Genomic DNA, 23407 nt, shown 5'->3' with positions numbered 1-23407 from the left:
TGGCTGCTGTGTTGAGGAATGCAGTTGCCATTTGTGGAGTTGCTGCAAGACTTTGGGTCCCTCTGAGCACAAGCTGCTTGGTGCTCCTGTTTTAGCTGGCTTTCTGTTGATCCTGGTTTTTTTGTGTGTTTTGTCCCATGTTACATTAAGAATATTTTCATGGTCTTTCTCCTTTGGGACAGATGCTAAGCTCTTGTCTCTGGAAAATTGCACTGCCTAAACATAAAAGTGTGAATTTTAAGCTCATTTAGTTGAGTGTAAAACCCTGTGTGGATAATCTTGGTTTAATGCCAAAGTGGTCGATTTTAATTCTGAAGCTGGCCACATAGCTCAAAAGAAGGATGTCCCCAGAGCATCTGCTTAAATACAGCTTTAAACTGCATCTGGTTAAAAATAGGTTTAACTTGGAACTCGTGCTTCCCTGTGTGGGTATGGCCTCCTAATGGCATGTTGTGATACCTACTACAGAGCCACCGATGCGCATGCGAGTTTCTGATGGTTGCAACATGCACGAGCTCTGAGGTGCTGGGAGCAAGAGAAGGGTTCAGGATCTTCTGCTGTTTGCCCAGCCTGCCAATGCTGCTTTTCTCGAGGATTTTGCACTACTGCTGGTAGCTTTGACTTATGAATGCTGTCACTCCCTTAGTGCTGCTGCTTCTCTGTAGACAGCATAGTTTGAAATCTAAAACTTACAGAGAAGAGGGCTTATAGTGCATGAATTAATCATGGGAAAGATCAAAGTTGCTATGTTAGTTTTATTTTCCTGTTTTTAATGAATAATGTATTCAAATGGTTTCCTTGCCTAATAAATCACATCTCAATGTTTTTCTCTGGAGTTTAATAGGTGGGAAGGACTAACAGGAGGTTTTACAATGGAAATTCACTTGCCTAAGCACAAGGAAATTATAATGATTATAATTGGTGAGGGGAGGAGAGGAATCAGTTCGTTAAGGCTTTAATGAGCAATGCAGTAAGAATTATGAGGTACTAGTATGATTTGCACATCTTAAAGTAAGAAGGAGAATTGTCCCCATCTTATGATAAAATTGAGACTACAAGCAGATGTGCCATTCTACCTGCTGCTGAGTACGGGAGGCGGCTATTACTGCCTGTTTCTCACTGTTTGTGTGGGTCAACTGAAAATGTTAATAATAGTGTTTTTTGCTTTATTTTGTGTTTTGTTGCCTGAAGATCTTACTCCAGATCAATGGGGCAGGAGTGGGTTATGGAGCAGTTGCAGGTGGAGTTATGTTGGCAGGTCTTAGATGGTAGAGAGGGGATGCCATTGTGAGGAGGGAGCAGTAGGACTGGGCTGTCTTTCTGCTGCTGGAAGACCATATTCAGCTACAGCCAGAGGGAAGCACATACCTGTTATCTTGCTGGATAGGACCTGGCTAATTTATCTTGCTTTTCCAAACTGCATGGATATTGTGAGTCTCTTGTTAGGTGTTGGACAGACATGGGGTGACCTTTCACACACAGAGCCAGCCTGAGGCTCTGAAGGGCTCAATTTGGTGTTCAGGTTTCTTCTGTGTCTCCCTCAAGTCCCTACTCCAATTTTAAATAAAATCCTTCTCTATTGGCATCCTCTCTTAGTGCAAGCTGAGACATTTCTCTGCTATTATCACCACAGCCTGATCTCTCTTACAACCAGAAGTATCATGAGGTTACCATTGCCAAACAAATGCAAAGCCTGACAGAGACGGAATGATTAAGTGGAGTGTGGGTAAAACCTTGGTTGCTCTTGGCAGAGAAACAAGCATAGGGTGAAAAATGGGGCTGTCCCGTTCCTTCTCTCACAGTTGTGTGGCTTTAAACAGAAGAGAGAGGAAAGTGCAGGGCAGTGCCTGCACTTCCTTCACACATATCATTGTTGTCAGCCAGCAGCATTTCTGCAGCCTGTGGCCTGGAAAAGGTCAAATGGGCTGGCATGCAACAATCTGTGTTTGAGAACCTGGTCTCTTATGGTGTGGGGTTGCTCATGTTTGCTGAAATACTTTGTTATCCTCGGTATCCCGTTTGCTCATTCATTGTTACTCACCACAGAAGTGAACGGAAAGGCTTTTCCATTCATGTTTTTCTGCCTTGCGCAATGTACTGCAGTGCCTTGCTTCATCGCTGTCAATGTCCATGAGCAGACATCTATAAAAGCTTTTCCCAGAAATAACTTGTAAAAGCAGACGTGGAAAATAGTATTTTTGAAGTGGCCTGTGCATGTCTGAAAACCTGTGTGGCAATCATGATTCAAACTCTATGCAAAATAACCTGTATGGTATTCAAAACTGGTTGGTAGACTTGAAGTGGTAGCAGAATACTTGTTTTAAGAGTTTGTCAAGCCACCTTCTTCCTTCTCTCTCATGTTCTCACAGACCTTATGCAAACAGATAAGAAGCAGCTATTTTTCCTTCAGCCCTGGCACTGGGCTCTAGCCTGTGCTTTGCAGCCGTCTCCCTTCCTGCACATGTGGATAGCTCCCAGCAGGCACATACTAATCACTGCAACTCAACAGAGTTGTCCTGCTGTCCTTGGCACCACTACATCCTAATGTAAGGGACTGTTAGCAAAGAAAACTGAACCCTCCAAAAAGTCCTGTACCCCAGTTCCACACTGGTAAGGTTAGCAGTGATGGATGGAGCAGAGCTGTAGCTGATAAACTTGGGAAACATGGAGGCACATCCTCTGGGCTTTTCTGTCTCACCTACTAGTGCCACTAGAGCTTTGGCATCATTGTGTAATTGTAAAAATAAGCCTGTGATGTGCTTTTGTAGCAATAGCTGCGCGTTGACATGCTCAGTAATATTGTTGTGTGAACTTTGTTGATTGTGTTGTCACTGCTGCTGCACTGAAACATCATCATTCAGCCTCAGTACTCAACTGCTGCTAATCACTGAGAGCTGAGGGTGAGAGCTGAGATGAATTTATGCCCTAGACCTGTGAGGAAAACAAGGAAGATGGACCTGGCCTACTTCAGCACTCGGACAGGAAACAGGGACCTTGTCTTGAGTGCAGAGTTCTGTGTGATTTGATGCATGGATGATTACATATTTTTACATTTCCAAGACTGCTGATAATGCTGTTTCATACTCGTGATTTGGGGAAAATCCTTTTTTTTTTTTTGGATTGACAGCATCGTGCCTCCTTCTTATGCTTTCAGACAGCACTGACAGGCTGGCTTCATAACAGATGAACTGCTCGTTGACATGGGTTTTCTGTAAAGTCCTAGAAGCCCTAGAAGCTAGTGCTGCCACCACCAGCTGGCTCTTTCTCTGGTCTTTGCACAAAACTTCATCCAGATTTGGAGAGGAAAATGACAGATGGATCAAACATAAGGCCTAGTCTGTGTCTGATGTTCCGCACGTCTGCTTTGCAGTGAGCCTCGCCTGGCATTTGAACCAATCTGGTTTTATGCACAGACTGACAAAAGTAGCAGAAGGACAGAAACTTTGACAGACATGAAGTGGGAGAGAAACCCTGTGTGGTTAACACCATCCCCGTGGATGTGGCTGTTTTCTAGCTGTCCAATTCGTGTATCCAAGTGACCTTTGAGGAGAACTGAAGAAAATACTTTACAGTAATGAAGAAAGGCAATGCTTTCACACTGCAGCGCTAATACTAGGGGAGCAGAACAGTCAGCACCAGAAATGCCACTTCGGGCTGTAGCCTTTAAATCCTTTTCCCTTTTCAGAGTCAGGCTGTCAGCCTCTTCTTCGAGGCTGTGTTGTGTTTGTAATGTCTTAATTAGCAAGACTTCCTGTGGATTTGGCTATCCACAGGATTATGGTGATAAAACTCCTGGTTAAGATATCAAGCCTTTGTAAGGGATTTTTGACATATGTGTTTTCCAGCTTGGAAAATAAACATCTTGGTTCATTTTGGTTTAGCCTGTGTTTATATTCAGTATATGTCAGGAAGCCTGCTGTTGGATAAATATTGAGAGAACACCTACATGCTGATGGCTGGAGGGTGTGAGTGTATTCATTCCCTGCCATTTACTTGGTTTTATATATTATTTTCCTAAAACAGTCACTACTACTCACCACTGGGGCATGGGCTAGATGAGCATGTAGCTTGATCTGAAATGTTAAGTGCTGCAGTGCAAGGCAAGGGGTCTGTCAATCCACTATGTTGCTTTTTACAGTCCAGTAAGTTGGGTGATCGGCCTCCGCTCCATGCTTGTATGTCACTCAGTACGATGGGATTTTCATGCAGTTTTTCCAGGGGAGCTAGGGTAACATATGTTGTTACTGGTACTGATGAAAAAGGCTTAATTAAGTTTTACTCTATTAGCATTATTGTTCTAAGACTTTTTACATTGTGGGTTTTGTTTTGGTTTTTTTTTGATATCTTCTTTCGAACAAAAATCCCATTGACACATACAGGAGTATAACAGTAGAAATTGTCATCTATCAGGAGGTGCCCAAATGACCTTTGCTGTGCTAGCATGATAGCAGTGGTTGATAGTGTGATGGTGAGATTGATTTCCAATAGATGAGACCTGACAGGCTTTAACTACTAGAGGCAAATAATTACTTGGACACACACACACCATTTAATTCTGCAGCTCTTCCTGTTGTCTTACTGCTGCAGTTATGCCACAAAAGGACTTACCTGAAATAACCTAATAGGGGGAGAAAGAGGGAGAGGATCTCTGGTCAGCAGGGCAGGATCGGGTAAGCTCAGGGGGCAGGTAGGGCAGCATCATGAGGCTGCTGAGTGGGTGAGCGGTGTGCTAGTGCGTGCAGATGTCCTCAGATGACTTGGTGGGTTATTTATTCTCCTCTCCATCCATGTGCATAATTTCCACTGCCATAAACACGTGTTAGGCATGAGGGGAGAAGCGGAAAAGGAAGAAGCTTTTTTACTATTGAACTTTGTAGTTACTTTTGCACAGAGCCAGACACAGTTAATATCCATAGTTACAGACGTCCAAATTTAACCATGGATGTGGAAACTCCCTTCACTGAGCAATTACTTGCCTATTTTCATAGCAGTATTTGGACATTTCCATTCATGGTGGTTGATGCTTTACCAGAGATTAGAGGCTTTTAAAAGTATGGGTCTCCTAAAGTGGTTTAGAGCTGCTTTGTTTTGTAAAATGCTCTCCACATGAAGAAAAACTCATAGGATCACAGAATGGTTTGTGTTGGAAAGGACCTTAAAGATCATCTAGTTCCAATCCCCTCTGCCATCTTGGTGGCTGGGGGAGGGGGGCTGGTGGTTGGGAGGAAGGTGGATTTGAAAGCAAAATGTTCCATCATTTCAAAATCGCACCTTGTGGGAGGGTTGAACTTGCCTGTTCCATGGTGTGGTGTGTGGGATGGGTGATCACCCAAGCCCTCTGAAAGAGGGATTTATACTGTGGGATATGGTTGTATATGTAGTTCCACTAGATTGTGAGGTTGTGGTGGATGGTTTCCTACTGGGGCCTAGGTGTGGCTGAAGTTGTCCTGTGCTCTCCCTCTCCTTTTTGCTCAGAAGAGTATCAGGAAACGAGAAGAACAGTGCCCAAAAGAGCTGACTGTATATAGAAGGTAATCCAGGTCTTGCTGAAGTCAGTCATCTGCTTAGTAACATTTAGATTTGTTATAAGGTAGTGTAATGTAAGGTGAAAGTAAGCATGGGTGAGGATCACCTGGAAGATGTGCAGTATGTGGAGAAAGTTAGTGGGTAAATGCAGCCAAGTAATGTGGGAAAAATGTGAAATTTGAGGAATGTTTTAAATACGAAGTATGCTATTAGAGAGGAAAAATACAAAAAGACTTGTGGACTGTGTTTTAGTGAAAAGTTGAGTCTGTAAGATGGAAACCATTGTGCTGTGTGAGATGGTGATGGCTGGGGAACAGGAGAGGGAGACCGAGGACAGCTTGAAGGAGAAGGCTCAAGGCTGGCCATGGATGTGGTTCACCAGTGCAAGCAGTGAGAAGAATTCCTGGATTGCCCATAAAAAATTGACTTCCTGTTATCCTTTGGTCTTCCTGAACCATTTCAAAATTGCAGTCTCTCCGAAGCTGTGCAGACCATAGAGATGCACAGCAGTGTCCCACTTGGTGGCTTGTGGACCACCTTCGAGTGTCCCCTAATCCTCATGCAAAGGTCTGGTTTTCTTTGGGCTGCGTGTGGGCTTCTTGCTGCATGGATGAGCACAAGGGAGGCAGTTACCCCATGCTGATCCTTGAGGGGAACTGTAGCAAAACCAGAAACTACATGAGCTAAATTGGGAACATATTCTCTTAAACTCTGGTAAATGTAAGTGCATGAACCTAAAGGGCATCAGCTGTTGGACTTCTACTGGAGCAGCTGGTATGGAGCAAGCTGGGAACTGGATTGCTGCTTTAGGTGATTTACTTACATGCTTACCAACCACTCATAAACACTGCTTTTCCCTTTCCATGCCTTGGAAGTTCTCCTGTACATGCTGAATGCCAGGATGGGCACTTTGCTAGTTGAGATGTTTGGCCCTGATTCAGGAAAACACTTAAGTCTATGTTTAAATCTGGATGAAGGAGGTGTTCTGTTGAATTTAAAGGTGAGCAAATTCTGTAATACTGTAAGAATTTATTTGTTTATAGTTCTCACATGAAGTTGTAGGAAGCTTGGGCTCTGCAAAGCAATATGCTCTTCTCTTTTGGAGAAGATGGATGAACTGGTTGACCTCTTGAAGTTCTTCTCAGCTATGTTTCCTGTGGTGGTTAATGAGTCTATTGAAATTTTGCAATGATGACTGAATGTTTGGAAGGGATTTTAAACCTCTGCACATAAGCTCTCACTTCGGGAGATCAAAATGATGTTTCCAAGGTGCAGGGTTCCTCCATCTTGCTCTTACGTGCTTCTGATTGCCCACTGACAGGGGCAGCATGCTGAACTAAATGGACTGATGTTCTGATCCAGTCTGGCAATTCTTGTGGTCCCCTGAGTCCTGTTGGCTTCAGTGAGAATTAAACACATCTTTAAGTACTTCCCTAGAAAGGCAGGCTTTTCTGTGCCAGTCTTTCTGTCCATCTATGAGAAGTTCTGCAATGAAGAAAGCCGGTTTCTTTTAAGTACTTGGACCAACCTTACCACATCCTTTTTTTGTGTTTAATAGGAAATTTCTAATGTATAGCATGTGCTTCTATTAAAAATAAATGCGAACTGTCTCAAAGTTAAGCCATCCTCCATCCCATAGTTACAGCATTGGTTAGGAGGTTTTCAGCCCGTGGCTGGGAGAGCACAGCAGAAAAAAAAACCCTTAAGCTTTGTGACCAGCTTTGCTTCTAAACCTGTGTGGCAAGAGTACTGAAAGGAATACATCGTGTGGCTTGCAGCCCTCTGAAGTGGCTGGGTTCAGTACTGACAGGATTGTTTCCTTTATCCCCACTCCTACAAAGAGGACTGGGAAATACGCCTGTGATGTGGGACTCTCACATTTCAAGCCTTGATCAGGTTGACAGCTTTTTCCCTTTTGTTTTCCTGCCAGTGGTTAATCAACAAAGCTAGTTGAAAGCAGGGAAATGCTCTGCCCCCTTTTTATGGGTAAATGAAGTGGGACAGTAACAGCTGTGTTTGGGTATTGCTGCCAGTCCACTGCTCCAGGATGATCAGATGTGTGGGAAGTTTACAGACTGCCTGTCCCTTCATGTATCATTATATCCATGCAGAGGGTTTGGCAGTAGCTGGCTTTTGTCTTGCATTCAGTCCACACTCTCAAAACAAGAGCCCTGGATACATATATTGGTGCGCAGTCACCTCTATCAGACTCCAGTGTGCATCCCCAAAATGCAGGGCCTTTACTTTGCAAAGCAATGAACTTGAAAACAGCAAATTTAATTTCTTGCTTCTGAGGCAAGTGTGCTCCAGATGAGGCTTTGATCTAGGAAGCTCAGCTGAGTCTGACCTGGTCTATGCAAGCATCTCTGAGAGCAGCTGGCTGTGATTTGCAAGTCAGATGGCTGCTGCTGTGCCGGAATGGCTTTCTTGATGTAGAGCTCACTTCTGCCTTTTAAGAGTGGCTTGTTTTGTGTAAGCTGAGCTTTGCTAGGAAATTGTTCAATGACTGAACTAAACCCAGTAAAAAAGAAGTAATTAAATTGGTAGATATTAAAAAGTGATATTAAATTGTGCCGAGGAGGTTCAGACTGGACGTTAGGAAGCATTACTTTACCAAGAGGGTGGTCACACACTGTAACAGGCTTCCTAGAGAGGTGGTTGATACCCCAAGCCTGTCAGTGTTTAAGAGACCTTTGGACAATGCCCTTAATATACTTTAACTTGGTCAGCCCTGAATTGGTCAGGCAGTTGGACTAGGTGATTGTGGTAGGTGCCTTCCAACAGTCTATTGTATTCTAAAAATGAGTTTTGAGACAATGCACATTTTAAGGCCAGCAGTTCCTGGTTTCCTGCTTTCCAGAGCTATAAAATGTTATCTACTCTTTGGAAAATGATCCCTTTAAAGAAAGCTGAGTGGCATGTACCAAACAATTGACAGTCCTTGAAAAATTAAGCTATGCCTTTTTCTCCAATACAGGAAGCAAAATCTCTAGAAATGGTGATACAGAACTGTAGCATGTGAATACTGAAGGTGAACAAACTATTCACTGAGGAAGTCACTGCTTTGTCTCAGCAATTGGGGTGCTGGTCAGTTGGTTACATATAGTTATGTTTAGGAGTTACTGCCCAAAAAGCTGTGAGTTATAACAACTCATTAGCCTTGAGCTTCTGGTCTGATTACAGCTTGTGAATTAATTGTTGGTGACATGTCTCAACATGGGAGAGGAGGGAGAGAAAGATGGGAAGAGGCAGTTATTTCTAGATGAAGAATGCAATTTTGAGCTAAAGGGGCCTTTGCAATTACCTTTGTTGCCAGTCCCAGGTACTATCCTTGGTAAAGACTGTGGTTCCCTGACTTCTAAATCAGGGGTGTAGTTGTGGCCTCTCAAAGCATTTTATTATAGAATTGTGGAGTGGTTTGGATTGGAAGCTCATCCAGTTCCAAACCCCTGCCATGGGCAGGGACACCTTCCACTAGACCAGGTTGCTCAAAGCCCCATCCAGCCTGGCCTTGAACACTGCCAGGGATGGAGCAGCCACAGCTTCTCTGGGCAACCTGTGCCAGTGCTTCATCACCCTCACAGTGAAGAATTTCTTCATAATATCTATTCTGAATCTCCCCTCTTTCAGTTTAAAGCCATTCCCCCTTGTCCTATTTCTACCTGCCCTTGTAAAAAGTCCCTCTCCTGCTTCCTCGTCGGACCCTTTAGGCACTGGTAGCTGCTCAAAGGTCTCCCTGAAGTCTTCTCTCCTCCAGGCTGAACAAGCACAGCTCTGTCAGCCTTTCCTCACAGGAGAGGTGCTCCAGCACTCTGATCATCTTCGCGGGCATCCTCTGGACTCGCTCCAACAGGTCCATGTCCTTCTTATGCCGTAGCAAAACCAGGAGCAGTAACTGTGCATGATAATGTTTGATAATGTTAATGTTTTGTTGTCTTTTGGTTTTTTTCCTCTCTGCCACCTGCACAGGAACCCTCCAAAGGGATCGAATTTTTAAGAACCTCACTCGGAAGCGCCAGCGGGCAATGCGAAGGCGAGTGCATCAGGTGAATGGGCACAAATTCATGGCTACCTATCTGCGACAGCCAACGTACTGCTCGCACTGCAGGGAGTTCATCTGGTAAGAACGGCTTGAACATGGTGATGTGAAGCTTTCTATCCCTTCGCATTTTGGGGACCAACATGCCACCCTCATCCTGAATCAGTCAGCCCGATCCTGAATCTGTAACCCCGCACTTTGTACCAAGGGCCATGGATGTGATTCCCCTTGGCCATCAGGTTTAGCAGGGCACATTTATGCTGCAAACTGGAGTTTACTTTAGAACAGCCAGAGGTGATGTGTATCTTGGATGCTGGTAACAAACTGGGAAGCTATGGGGATGAGGCTATGTTCTTCACTTATATAAGCATACCGATTATTTCAAGGGGGGGGAAGAGTAACCCAGGCAATCTGAAGTAAGACCCCAGATCTTAACTGGAGTGGAGCTTTGATATTACACTGAGAAAAAACAGTTGCTTGAAACACTAGAGTAAATGCCTGGAGAACAGAAAAGCTATCAGGTGTGAAGTGTGGGGTGATACATGTGCGGGAGTAGGCACAGCAGGGAGAACATCTTAGATATGTCTCAAAAGAGCATGGAGTGGGAGAGATAATAACAGGGTGTGGGCTGCTGGGATCAGTCTAAGTGTGGTGTATGTTGTAATAATGTGAGTTATTTCAGAAAGTACTGTGAGGAGGGAATATGGGGAATAACATGCATACGACAGCCTGCCCTATAAGCTATGGCCTCTGCAGTACTTTCTTATGCTGTCATACCCATGTGCTGAGTTGTACCGTTATTGCTGGGCAGTTTTGCCCCAAGCATCTGGTCATTTGAGATCCCCTTGTGTTTTGGCTCTTTTCTGTAAGTGATCTGGAAGAAGACTGGCATTCTGATGTTAAATTATGTTCATACTTTGTATTGAACAGGGGTGTATTCGGGAAGCAGGGATACCAGTGCCAAGGTAAGGTGCTCTTCTCCTGTGTGGTGAGTGTGTAGGATGTGCTGTTTTGGGAATGCTTTCCCATGCTGCTGGGACATCCTGTGGTTATAAGCTTCTCTGAAGTCACCACTCCTCTTCCTCCCTAGCCAGCCAAAACTGTACACTTGAGCAGCTGTCAGGCTGCAGGAGCAGCCACCTACATTCATACAGACACCTAGGGGTCTGGTTCCTGTGCTGATCCACTGAGTTGCTGAGTACCTGCAACACCCACCTAGGCTTGAGACCTCCAGGGTCTCCTCAGGACAGCATTCAGCCAGTATTCAGCTGGTACTGGTACACAAAGTGCCCTAATGAAATGGCCACCCTCTATCCTTTGTCTCCCTATGAAATTCAACAAAGTGAAATTAGGAATGTGACTTCAAAGGGCAGTCCTATGTGTTGGCACAGCACTTTTGTCTGAATGCATGTTTTGACTGAATGATGTTTATGGTGCTTGTTTGCTCTTAATTATTGTTCTGCCTTTCACGTTTTCTGTGGTGAGATGCCAGAATTACTTGCTTTAGAGGTGCATGGTCATTCAGTATAGCCTTCTAATGCAGCCTGTTTCTTGTGCAATATAGTAGGGTACTTGTGTCCCCGTATGAAAGGAAGCTTCATGTAAATAAAATGGATATCCCCCATAAAATTTCTGGGTGAAAGCGAATGTTATTGAGAACCCTTCATAAATACAAGCTTAAGTCAGCAACAAACAGAATAGTGTGGGTCTCTGCAATGTATCTGCAGCTTGCAGTTTCTGTTACAAAAATCTCCTTACGTAGACAATGTCTCTGGCCCTTAGTGGTGTCCACAGTGCACACTGGGTTGTGGAAGTTCACTCCAGCCAAGCCAGCTTCTTACCTGGAGAAAGCCCAGTTCTGCTTTCAGGCTGATTAGCCCTTTTGATGGGGACTAGCTAATTAGCCTAGGCACAGCACCATTCTGCTGCAGTTATCCAGCTTCCCAGACAGAAGCATTGGGCTGAGCATCAGTAACAAACTAACCTGGTTGAGACTCACTTGGATATCCAGTGTAAGAAGCACTATTGCCACTGAGATGTCAGGGTGACTTTGAGTATCTGAGACCTGTGTTCTTTAATGTTGCTTTTGTATGTTGTGTGAAATACTCTCCCCTGGGTAACTATTTCAATAATTTTTTAGTTCATTTGAGAAGTAATAGTGTTGTTATGTGTGCATCACCCATATTTTATATAGACAGCTGTTTTCTAGGCTGTATGAATGATCCAGTGTAGAATTTCTGTTGCGATGGGTTGGAGATGCATCTCCAGATCTGTTGGAAATTCCAAGCCACTGATTATTTTTCACATCTTTACTGTGTCCTGATGACACAGCTGAGCCTTAAAGAACCCAGCTGGTGGGTTGATGTGTTTAGAGTCTTTCAAGAGCTCTTTTCAGCATGCCTCTTTTATTTCCTAGTATGCACCTGTGTTGTACACAAGCGCTGCCATCATCTAATTGTTACAGCTTGCACGTGCCAAAACAATACTAACAAGGCCGATCTCAAGGTAAAGTCATGTTGGTTATTATGGGTCATGATAATTTATGATGCTTTGGGGTTGTCTGGGTTGCTGGGGGTTGTCCTATAACAGAATTTACTCTGTGTTATCTTTATTCGTGGATTTAAAAGTGAGAGCGATAGGGACATGCATAAAGGCCATGCAGTATCATCTGGTTGTTCTACTGTCAATGCTAATAAGTGGTTGGACTAGTACCTAGTTTAGGAAGGCAGGGTGTCTTCACTGGAAGACATCAAGAAATAGCAAATCCACTGGTTTTTTTTGGTAATTCTCTTGAATGATTGACTGTGTTGCATCAAAATTTGATGCTTGGTTCTTAATGTGGATTCCTCTGCTTTAAAATTCAACCACTGGTCTTTGTTATGCGTCTTTTTTTAACTCTTCTGGTAACTCAAGAGTGCCCATTTAGTCATTGTTCCACACCTTTACTCTAAGAAATTATGTACATTTAAGTAAAGAACCCTGGTATAACTTGTGTTTCTGAAGGCTTGTTTTCTTGCTGCTTTTGGCTGTATTTGACAGGAGTGCCATTCTTACCTAAAACTGCCCTGTGCAGTATGTGTGTCTCATTTCTGTAACTGGAAATTATTTAATAACTGTTTGATGAAAATTCAATTGTAATATTTTTAATTGTGTGTGTCATGCAGAAACCTGTTTTCCAGTGCAAATATGTAATTGCTTTTGTTCATTATTTCTTGCCTCCAAAGTGCAGAGCTAGGCTTCTTAATATGACCCCTTGCCAAGCCAGATGAAAATAAGTTAAAATGCCTAAAGCTGAACTGCAAGTTAAATAGTGAGGTTCCATACCCCTTTCTTAGGATTATGAAGGGTTTATAACACATTTAAGCTACTTTAAAAGAAGACAAAGGTGAAGCAGCACTGCTCACTTCAAGCTCATAGTTTCAGTTGCATCCTTGACTTAATGAAGTTGTGGGTTTTCCTTCAGTCTTCCTGGATCTGCATGTTCAGAAACAAAGTTTAAAATAACAAAGAGGCTAAGCGGATGTTGGGTTTCTTCAGCAGTACAACATTTTCTAAGGTGTCTTTGAGATGTGAATGATTCATAATTGGAAAAGAACAAGGTTAAAAAGGGGATGAGAGCAAGTAATACAGTGAAATGTGGGCTAAAAGGCTGTTTATTACAAGGAGGATGAGAAGAGGAATGAGGATTTTAGGAGCTGGGAAAACTATTCTGTGTTAAATTTAATAAAATCAACAGTTTGACCTGAAGTTACTTGTTTGCACATAATACACAAGTTAATAATTGGAAAACTGGTTAGTTACAAAATGCTGTAGCTTTAATTTGTATGTGGCACTTCAGCATGATAGGTTTGTGATGAGCTAATCCACACTTGTAATCCTAACTCGGTTTTAAGAATTTAAAATTGGCTAGGCAGCTCTCTTTAAAATCTGCTCTGCCAGGTAGCCCAGCTTGCCCAGCAGAGAAACCAGAGAGGCTTGCAGCAGGTGAGGTTGGTCACTCATGTTCACTTGCAGTAAACCTCAGTAGGGTGATGTACTGGGACGTTTTCTGAGATGTCATTATTTTTTCATAGTTTTGCACTTGAATGCTTGTGTATAAGTGAACATCAGCTCATATAGATGTATATATTTGGATTTTAAATCTGTGCTTTTCTTTTGGTGCCTCAGGTGACTGAACAGAGGTTTGGAATCAACATTCCTCACAAATTCAGCGTTCACAACTACAAAGTCCCGACTTTCTGTGACCACTGTGGTTCCTTGCTGTGGGGAATCATGCGACAGGGCCTACAGTGTAAAAGTGAGCAGCTTCTTATTGTAGCCTTTTGCACAAAATACATATATTTTTAGACTCTTGGCACACAGTGTGGGCTTGATTTCTGTAACCAAGAGAAAGCTGAGAAATAAATATTCATCTTTACAAGAGTTAAAAAACACTGATCTACTTTTTAATCTCTGGCTTTCAGAAGGACTCTACTTTGCACTGTCAGCACAGCTTTGTTTGACTTGCATTATTGAAATTATTCATGGGTAACACTGCTTTCTGTATTCATTTTCCCCTTTACCTGAACGTTTTTCCTCAGTTAATGAAATAGGGCAACGACAATGCATTTGAGAAGAATGGTCATTGCTTTAGGTTGACTACCCTGTCTGTCACACTGTTAATTGATGACAAGATGTGTCCTGGTGTTATGTTTTTGCTTCAGACTGCACAATCCCAACAGTCTGCATTTACTTCCATCTCCCACAAGAGGGTGTGTGTGTATCCATGAGTGAGAGCAAGAAAGATTTTAGTTTTCCTACTTAACAGCGTGTCTATAAAATCAGATACCTGCAAGTGCAGGGAAAGTTCGTTGTGAATTCTGTAGAGTTATAAATACTAATTGTATCTGCAGGCATAGATACAATGGTATTTATATACCTCACAAACATGTGTTTGTGAATAGCTTCACACGTGGCATCCTGCTTTTGGAGGGTTTGGGGTATATTCCTGACTTTCAGGAGTTTGTCCTCTTGAGAGACCTGATTTTGTTTCTGCTGAGATCAGGCAAAAATCTGTTTAATTTAAAGACCCGGAGTACATCCATATGGGCATATTTCCTGAAGCAGAATTGCTAAATGATTTCTCAGCAATAAATCCCTCCAAGTTATTTTAATTGTTCCTTTGCTTTTGCTTTCTATCCCTACCATCACCCTTGTCAGTCTGTAAAATGAACGTCCACATCCGATGCCAAGCAAACGTTGCACCGAACTGTGGGGTGAACTCAGCAGAGCTTGCTAAAACCTTGGCATGCATGGGTCTGCAACCAGGAAGCATTTCCCCACATTCGGTGAGTCTTTTTCTTTTTTCTTTCATCCATTTCATTACAAGATGGCCAAGTCTTTACATGGTGCAGGAGAAGCCAGAGACTTCCGTTATGACAGATGGTGTTGGGCAGTGGACTGCATGAGTAGGTTGTTATTGTCTGCATCTTGTGGCAAAGACTTCAGCTGGAAAATGGATGTCTTATATCCAGGTTTACCCTGGTGGAGGCTTTAATCTCGAGGTGTTGCCTTGTTGTTTGCTTATGTTTCTCATTGTTGTGACTCCAGTCACTCTTTTATCTGTTTGGCATGAGTGAGAGGGGAATAAGAGCCCTAAATAATAAGTGATCAATCTAATCCATGCCATACCTTTTTTTATTTTTACTGCAAGCATAAATGTTCTGTTTGCATATGTGGCCTGTGGCAGATCAAAGGAAGAGCTCAGCAAGAGCCTAAATTCTCTTCACAGCTTTGTCACAGTTGTTTTGAGTGATTTTTGGGAAGCCATTTCACTTTTCACTACAGTTTCCCTGGCTAAAATCTGTGGTCCGGGTCAACACAACATTATCTCTGGTCTTTGCTGTCTGAGACATGGTCTCAGTGAGATTATTGCCATGGTTTGGAGATATTTGTATGCTTTCTGCTTTTCAGTACTTAAGGCATCCTAAAAATCCAGCTGTTCTATACGTGAATCTATTCAGAGTTTAATACACTCTGTATTAAATTTCACTCTGAGTGAAAATGCCCATAGTCCATAATGGAAATCAGAGCTGTCGTTTGATAACAACTCAGTTTTCATCATGTTTCCTTTGCGAGCAGTACTGAAAAGTGAGTTTGCTTGACATCACAATAACCCATAATAAAATGTTGGTCTGTTTATTTTTATTTGCCCAAAAGAAAATATTAATCCCCAAAACATAATTGCCAGACATGGTAAATCTTGTCATACAGTTAGCCAGCTACACTGGTCAACACAGTTATCCTGGGAGTTACAGAGGAACGCAAGTCCCACACTTCCTTCTCAACTCTGTTAAAAACAGCAGTTGTTAACATTTGCTGTTTGCATAATCTGCACATCAAAAGGAGATGAAACTAGGAAAATAAAAATCTGTGCTTGGTGTTTAACAATCTGCTCCCATTATCTGTGAGCTCAAGGCTGTAGATGAGTGTTCAGAGTGCTGTAAGCTTAAATCTGTTGAAAGTTTTGCTAGGTGCTGTGATGAATGCGCCTGTGTTTTTACCCATGGCAGGGATTGACATTTCTATGGCATTTGAGACAAGGCTTCTGTGCAGGAAGAATTTTGCTTTATACCAAAGTAGTCGCAAGGTGGAGCTCAAGAAGTCCGTGTGACTTTGTTCGGGCTAATTAAGTGAATAAAAGTAGTCGTTTATATGCGTACACTCGTACCTGGAGAGCTGTGAATAGAGGGCGCTGAAGGTTGACTGATCTTCACATACTGCAAATAAAGGATCTCTAGTAATGTGTACTGATACTGCTATAAGTCCTGAAAGTGCAGACCTCTCACTGCTGGCATGGGAATGAGCAGCCTTCCATTACATTTGGCCAGCAGCCAGCTGTGGAGAAGAGAAATATTTTGATGTTTTGGACCCACTGAACTAGGCTTTGAGTAAAAGTCTCAAAATCGCGTAGAAGCCTCAGAGATCAGATGAAATCTGCTTGGGTTCTAGACCTCACCAGGGCTTCACGTACTGCAGAAATTACACAGTTTCCCTCATTCTGATGTTATATAGGAGACTTTGATTTTCCACACTCAGTGTCTTATTTTTCTGGGGAGTGAGGGTGGAGAGAGTCAGGCTTGCCTCTTGGATCTGCTGGGCAGTGGGTTTACCACTAAAAATGCTCAGGTCAGGAACCAGCATTGACATCTCAACACAGCTCTGCGCAGTACCAAGGTTTGCTGGTCACACAGCAGCTATGTGGGGTAGTGGTACCAGTGTGCTTTCTGTTCCAGTGGCCGTACATCTGAACAGGTCCTGAATGCCTAGGTTGGTAGGTTAACTGCATGTCAGCACTTCTGAAGAAGAAGTATAATTTCTGTGCAGACTGATGCTTATTTACTTTCTTCCACAGAAACTGCTTTCAAGATCTACTTTGAGACACCAGGGAAAAGGCAGCCTGAAAGACAGCAACAATGTTAGTGAATCGTCAGCGAGCAAACTTGGGATCAAAGACTTAACCTTCCTTCGTGTATTAGGAAAGGGCAGTTTTGGAAAGGTGAGAGTTATTTGTGGCTCTTTTGGGGAGAACCACATTCCTTATTTAAGAAGCTGCAAGATGGATGAAGTTATTTCATAATGTGGCACACGGACTGTCTGCTGAAGTATGCTTTGTGCAGCAAAGTTGGATACAGAGAGCAGGGAGAAGAGGGAAGAGAAAGAAAGCTGACAGCAAAGTGAAGAGTTGGATATCACAAGAAAGAAAAAAGCAACTGAAAGAGCAGATGCATGCCAGGGCCTATACCAGTAGTTACAAGTGTGTGCGTTAGCACTCGTTTGGGCAGCATTTCTTGGAGCATGTGAAGACTTTTCCTTTAAAGGAAACAAGGCAGTGGTTTCAAATGTGGTGAGATGGGGGCTTTGTTTCTCTGCTTTGCCACAAAGATGGTGTGGAATGGTGCATTTGAATTTGGTAATTGAGGAGGGAGGTGGGGTGAATGGTACTGCTCAGGGTGTTTGCCCTGGCACAGTGAATGAGCTTCAAGCAGTTAGTCCTGCACCAGACATCACAGTAATGTGTGTAGCATATGTGTCATTGATTGTACACTGATGCCCATACTAACAGGCTGACTCACATCCACAAGCCTGGTCATGAGATAACTGACCCTTCTAGTGTGAGAAAATGTGAGAGTCTCTGTGTTGCTCATAAAGTGAGGGCTCAGCCCTTGTAATTCACCCTCCCCTTTGGTTTAGGTGATGCTTGCCAAGATGAAAGAGAGTGGGCAGCTGTATGCAGTGAAGGTGTTGAAGAAGGATGTCATTCTCCAAGATGACGATGTTGAATGCACGATGACTGAGAAACGCATCCTTTCCTTAGCAAGGAACCACCCGTTCCTCACCAAGCTTTACTGTTGCTTCCAGACTCCTGTAAGTATAGCCCAGGTGGTGGACAGCCTTCCTCCTGACACTGGCTGGCATGTTCAGAACAGAGGCCCTCTGCTGTGTATGTGGTCCCTGGCCTGGTATAAATGTCCACTTGGAACCAGGATAAAACTTCTTTGCTCAGGGGTGAGCAGGGCACTCTGCTGTAGTTCACCTCTAACAACTGCTGGGCATTTGGCAAACAAAATCGTGGCATGTCCTAAGCTCCCTGAGAAAATGGTAATAACAGGGAAGTGTGTCATTTGTGGTATGTATACCTCAGTGAAGGACTGCGCATGTGCTGCCTGTCCAGCTCAGAGCCTCCTGTGGTGTGTGCATGTGGGTGGGAGCTTGTTGCTGGTGTGGGTGGTGAGGAGGAGTGACTGTGATGGAGGCAGTGGCAGCAGCACTGTACCAGCAAGGTAAGATTGGAAGCCCCTGAGCTAAGCTGTTATTAGGACCAAAGCATTTTCTTCAGCGTAGCTCGCTCAAACTGCCTGGACTCCTTTCCAGGTGCTTTTTGTCCATTGCTAAATGATAATAGAGCTTGTTTTCCTCTTAGAAGAGGCAGGAGAAACTTGCCCTTTTAGTTGTGGCTTCACTCCTACATATACCAAAAATACTGTGGAAATAAAAAAAGGGGGTGGGGGGAAGGCAGACAAATGGATCCTGCCACACACCCATGTCTTACTCTTCTCACTGGGGTGATGCAACAGACAGCTATGGAGTTTTAGAACTGTGCTCATTTAGGGTGGAGCCCTTGGGTAGACTCATGTAGCAGAAATTATATTGAGATGGTTTGGGTTTGTTTTTTTCCCTATATACACGGCTCACAGAGCAGCTGTGCTGTAGAGCAGAAACAAAACTTAAACCTCACTGTTGTCACAAGTAACCAAGGAAACTCCTCTTGTATCTTATAATGTGAAGAAACAGGGCCCATATTTTAATGGCTTTCCTGAAGTTCTCATATAAGTATTGGAGATGTCCAGTATTGGTGTGTGCTGTTTGAAGTCAGGTGCAGGATAGCAGTGGGTTTTGCGAGCTGTTGCTATGCCCTTTGCTATGGCATTGCTTACTGAATTGCACTGTAGATGTGAAAATAGTAGGTGTGCTGCTCGGCTACGTAGAGTATTTCCCATGAACTTAAGGAAGATTTAAGGTCACTGTGTTAGTATTGTCCGTCATCTTCAAGAAATGAATGCAATCTGCTATGGGTGCAGACAAGGTCTGCTGGGCTAATGAAGTAATTACAGAGTCTTTTGTAAAGAGGAAAAAAATGGAAGAGCTCAGTCTGTTTAGACTAGCAAATTGAAAGCAAAAAGAGGATCTGATTGATGTCTGCAGATGCTGAACACTGAGGAGGGAAAAGAAGCTGTCAAGATGCTGGCTCAGATTAAATGAGTCTAGACTGACCATGGATACAGTTAGACTGGAAATGAAAAGGAGGTTGCTAAACAGTAGAGCAGCCTGGAACAGGAATTTCTGGACCAGCTTATCAGAGGAGTGGAGGGAAGAACTCCTCAGCCCTTGCCGCCAAGAACACAGAGCTGGTCAGTCTCTGAAAGGTGCCAAGGGAGTGGTGCTTGTCACAGCAGGACCCTGCTATTGCCAGTCTTTCTCAGGTTCCACTTTTACTTGAATCTCGCTTTGCTTTGTTGTCTAGGTTGTCAGTAACAGAAAACCACTTCTCTCAAATAATGCACAAAACCAAAAAAGAAAGTGTTTACAAACGAAAAAGTAGATTTAAGACCAGCGTGGTTCATTGCATCTTTTGCCCATGTTCTGCACTCAGTGACACCCACTGCAATCCAGAATAACCAGATTTAAATTGCTCATAAAATCATAATTAAATCCCTTTGCTACATTAGAGAAGTGATTGCAACAGGAGGGTATTCACTGGACAGAGTTGTTCCAGGAGGACTTAGCCAGGCTGATACAGTACTTGGGGTTTCTGCTTGTTCTTTATATGGCATGGCGTTATCCTCTCCATGAACAAAAACTTAGCAGAAAATAATATATGTATATGTATAAATTAAATAAAAAATAAAACCAAAACCAAACAACTAACCACTTACGGCCGCTGGCCAATGTTTTGAATATTTAAAAATACTACTTATTTTTGGAGTTGGGAACAAGGTTACACAAAACAATACCCATTTTCACTTTAAATTACAAGGAAATCACATCACATGTATCACATAGCCCAAACTCTGAAAATATAGTTTTAACAGTTCATGTTATAAAAAAGCAAAGCTTGACTGCAGTCAGCTGTGGAGATCCTGGTTAAATAATGAGCTACTGGGCCTGCCTTTAGGACATTGTCAAGGACTAGCCATTTTGAGTCTTCTTTCCATTTGTCAAAGCAAAGTCAGAGCCTGATCCCACAAGATGCGTCAAGACAGGCTGGGACTAACTGGCAAAGACTTATGGTCGGTGTATAAGTCAGCATTGGAATCTCATTGCACTTAAGTTAAATTATGTCCTAGCCTGGTTCAGGAGCTCAGGAGAAGTCATTATACCCTCTGCTTGGCACTCTGCAGGTGAGGCTGCATGTGGAATAGAGGTGTCCAGTTATGCTCCTCTCTCACCCTTCCTTCCCCAGTTCAAGAGGAAATTGTGGAACCTGGAAAGGAAGGACCTTGGAAGTGCCTGAAATACTGCAGCAGTTTGAGGACACAGTGCTCAAAGGGATTGAGGGTTTGGCTGGATCTGGAGGCATTTGAATTCTGGCTTTTGTATAATATTCCACCCAAGCCAACAAGCTCCATCCCTGGCGGTGTTCAAGGCCAGGTTGGACAGAGCCTTGGGTGACATGGTTTAGTGGGAGGTGTCCCTGCCCATGGCAGGGGAGTTGGAACTTGATGATCTTGATGTCCTTTCCAACCCTAACTATTATATGATTCCATGAAACTCTTCCCCTGACTTAAGCAGCCTAGGGGGTAACTTAAACAGCCTGGGGCATGTCTACGCTGCATGGTGCCATGTTGTGTAGTGCCAGTAATCTAGCATTAGCTGAGCTGGAATAAGTACCAGAAACAGCAATGCATTACTTGAGTTCATCTATATTGCTGCTACTCTGCTTGCCTGAGAGCTTTTTATGCTTACATTAGCCACTGATGTTTTCCAGAAAGGTTTTCTGCTCTCTTGTGCTGCCTCTGTGCTCACTGTGGTCCTAATTTTGTCTCAGCTGTGGCATAAGTGGTACCTGCAAGGGCTGCAAATAAAGCCCAGGGTGAGCTGAGGCTGCCTGCCCTCCAAACAGCCTCCTTGCTGTGTCACAGAGAAATACTGCAGCCGCTAGGTGGTAGGAGCTGCCAGTGTTGCCTCTGCCTGCTGTAGGTCACAGTTTTCAGAGCCTAAAGAGGACATATTAACTGCACAGCAGGCTGGCAGAGGCTGGATGTGGCCCTCTGCGTGCCTACTGCTTGGCTGAGCAGTTTTGGACTTGCACCTCCAGATTCCTTTCCTGTGAAAGGCAAGGAAGGAGACCTGCTGCTTCCTTGCAGTCTTAAGTTGTGCTTGTATGCATCCAAGTGAGGTTCTCCTTGCTCCTCATATCTCTGGGTTTTAATTTTTATTTTTTTTTTTTTTATTGAAAGCCTTGCTATGGGAGCTTTGCAGCTTGCCCAAGCCATTTACCTCTGCTTTTTCTAGGGCCTTAGAATCATCCTTTAGTGTCACAGAGGATTATATTCCTTCTCCAGTAATCTGTGAGTTGCTGACAGGTGCTGAGACCTGTGGATAATCATGGATCCTGTATTAGGGAGCACAAGCACAAAAAAATGCTTGTTTCTGTTTACCTGACACTGTCATCCAACACCTCAACCATACTGTCCTGGAACGAGTGAAAGAGACTATACGTATAAATAGCTAAGTCAGTAATTTAATCCTGGGGAATGCGGATCCTGGAATGTTTTAATTAAAAGGAGTTTGCAGTAGGAAGGTCCTGTCTTCTTTGGATTTTAGGAACCATCCTTCCTGTGCAGGTGGTTTGCTCTTAAATCCCTTTGCCTCCACTCATATGCATGAGAATGAAGAGGGCTGGGGGAGATCAGCTTCCTATGCAAATAGTGTCAAATAGCTTCTGGGTTTTATGTTTATTGCCCTTATCCCTTTTCTCATGCTTTCAGGGGACCCCAGGGAATGCTGTTTCCAGCACTGTCCTTGCTAGCGTGATCATTATATGGATTTGCTTTGGGTGGCTCTGCTGACAGTTGCTGAGGCACAGAGCCTGCCCATGCTGTTCCAAAAATAGTGAGACACGAGAACTTGGCAGAGGGATGTGATTTTTCTGTAACGAGCGTCCTTCCGAGATAATAGCTAGCAGGAGTGCTATTGAAGCCAATAGGGACTGGCCCAGGGACTCCAGGGCAGCATAATAATTGAACTGGTCCCATTTTACGAGGGCAGCCTGAAGTCCGGCACGCAGCTTTGTGCTCCCTTTACAAGCTGTGGGCTGATGTCATGCTCTTGACATGGAAGGGGAAGGTTTTTGCACGTCTCTGCTGGTTCTTGGGGCACTCAAGCAGTTCTCCCATGGTCAGCATGGGCATCATGTCATGGGTTACCCAGGTGTTTGGAGAGATTAGCCTTTATTTCACTTCCTAGAAGTGTTGGAGATAACCTGGAGCCTTTGACAGGAGCATAATTTTCAAGTGAGGGCCCACCAGCCAAAGTGGTGGGACTGAGCAGTGGCTTCTGGCTGGTTGCTCACCCACCCATTAGTCCCCAGATGCCACAAGAGAGGTCTAGGTGCCCTTATGTGTCCAGGGAAGTCCCTCAGTCATGGTCCTTCCAGTGGCTGTCTGTATCACCCTGATTGTCACCAGCTACTCCACTGTCACCAAATGGTCACAGTGCAGGGCAGCCCTCGGGCAGAGCATGGCATAGTGGAGGTAAGGAAGACTGGAAAGGCAGTGGCAGCCTTCCCAGGGCTTTGGTTAGATAAACAAGTGTCCTGAGACAGGCCTAGGAGCGTGCTGGTGGGTGGTAAGGAAGTGGTGAGGCTTCTTTGATAGTCTCTTTGAAAGGTGCTGGAGAGGGAGCCCTTTAAAAGCAGAGAGGCCAGCTTTGATCATCTCCCAGGTGCTAAACCCCAACCTTCCCTCTCTGACATGTTGGGGAGGCATGACTCCATACATGCATACGCCTGACAGCCAAGTGCACTCCTTGGATGCTTTTCTGTAAGCATTGAGACCTTTCCCCTGTTCTTTGGCACTGAGACCACCACCCCAGGCCACTCTGTTGGAAGACCAGTGCACACTTCAGTTTTCTTGCTGTCAGTCAAAAATCAAGTGAAGAAGTTGATGGGGACATCCTGTTTCTGGGCCAGGCATTTTCCAAAAAGCTTGGTACAGTCTAGCATGCCTCCTGGCTATAAACACAAAGCACGCTGCTGGAGGCTGGCTTCAGAGTCTTTCTGAGGTCAGGCGTGAATTGTGT

General features: G+C 43.9%; 1 protein-coding gene across 1 annotated transcript in view; it reads left to right on the top strand.

Moving 5' to 3' along the window:
• Positions 1 to 23407, top strand: part of PRKCH (protein kinase C eta) — a gene marked incomplete at both ends in the record, with an annotated part of 118390 nt that overhangs the window by 41361 nt on the left and 53622 nt on the right. The window contains 7 exons of the mRNA XM_080619506.1: positions 9496 to 9646; positions 10496 to 10530; positions 11982 to 12070; positions 13733 to 13862; positions 14765 to 14892; positions 16959 to 17102; positions 17798 to 17971. Of these exons, the coding sequence (XP_080475632.1) occupies positions 9496 to 9646; positions 10496 to 10530; positions 11982 to 12070; positions 13733 to 13862; positions 14765 to 14892; positions 16959 to 17102; positions 17798 to 17971 (851 nt within the window). The remainder of the gene's footprint in view (positions 1 to 9495; positions 9647 to 10495; positions 10531 to 11981; positions 12071 to 13732; positions 13863 to 14764; positions 14893 to 16958; positions 17103 to 17797; positions 17972 to 23407) is intronic.

The sequence above is a fragment of the Psittacula echo genome (assembly GCF_963264785.1).
Source record: "Psittacula echo genome assembly, chromosome: 5".
Taxonomy (NCBI): Eukaryota; Metazoa; Chordata; class Aves; order Psittaciformes; family Psittacidae; genus Psittacula; species Psittacula echo.
This window is presented reverse-complemented; position numbering and strand designations above follow the sequence as displayed.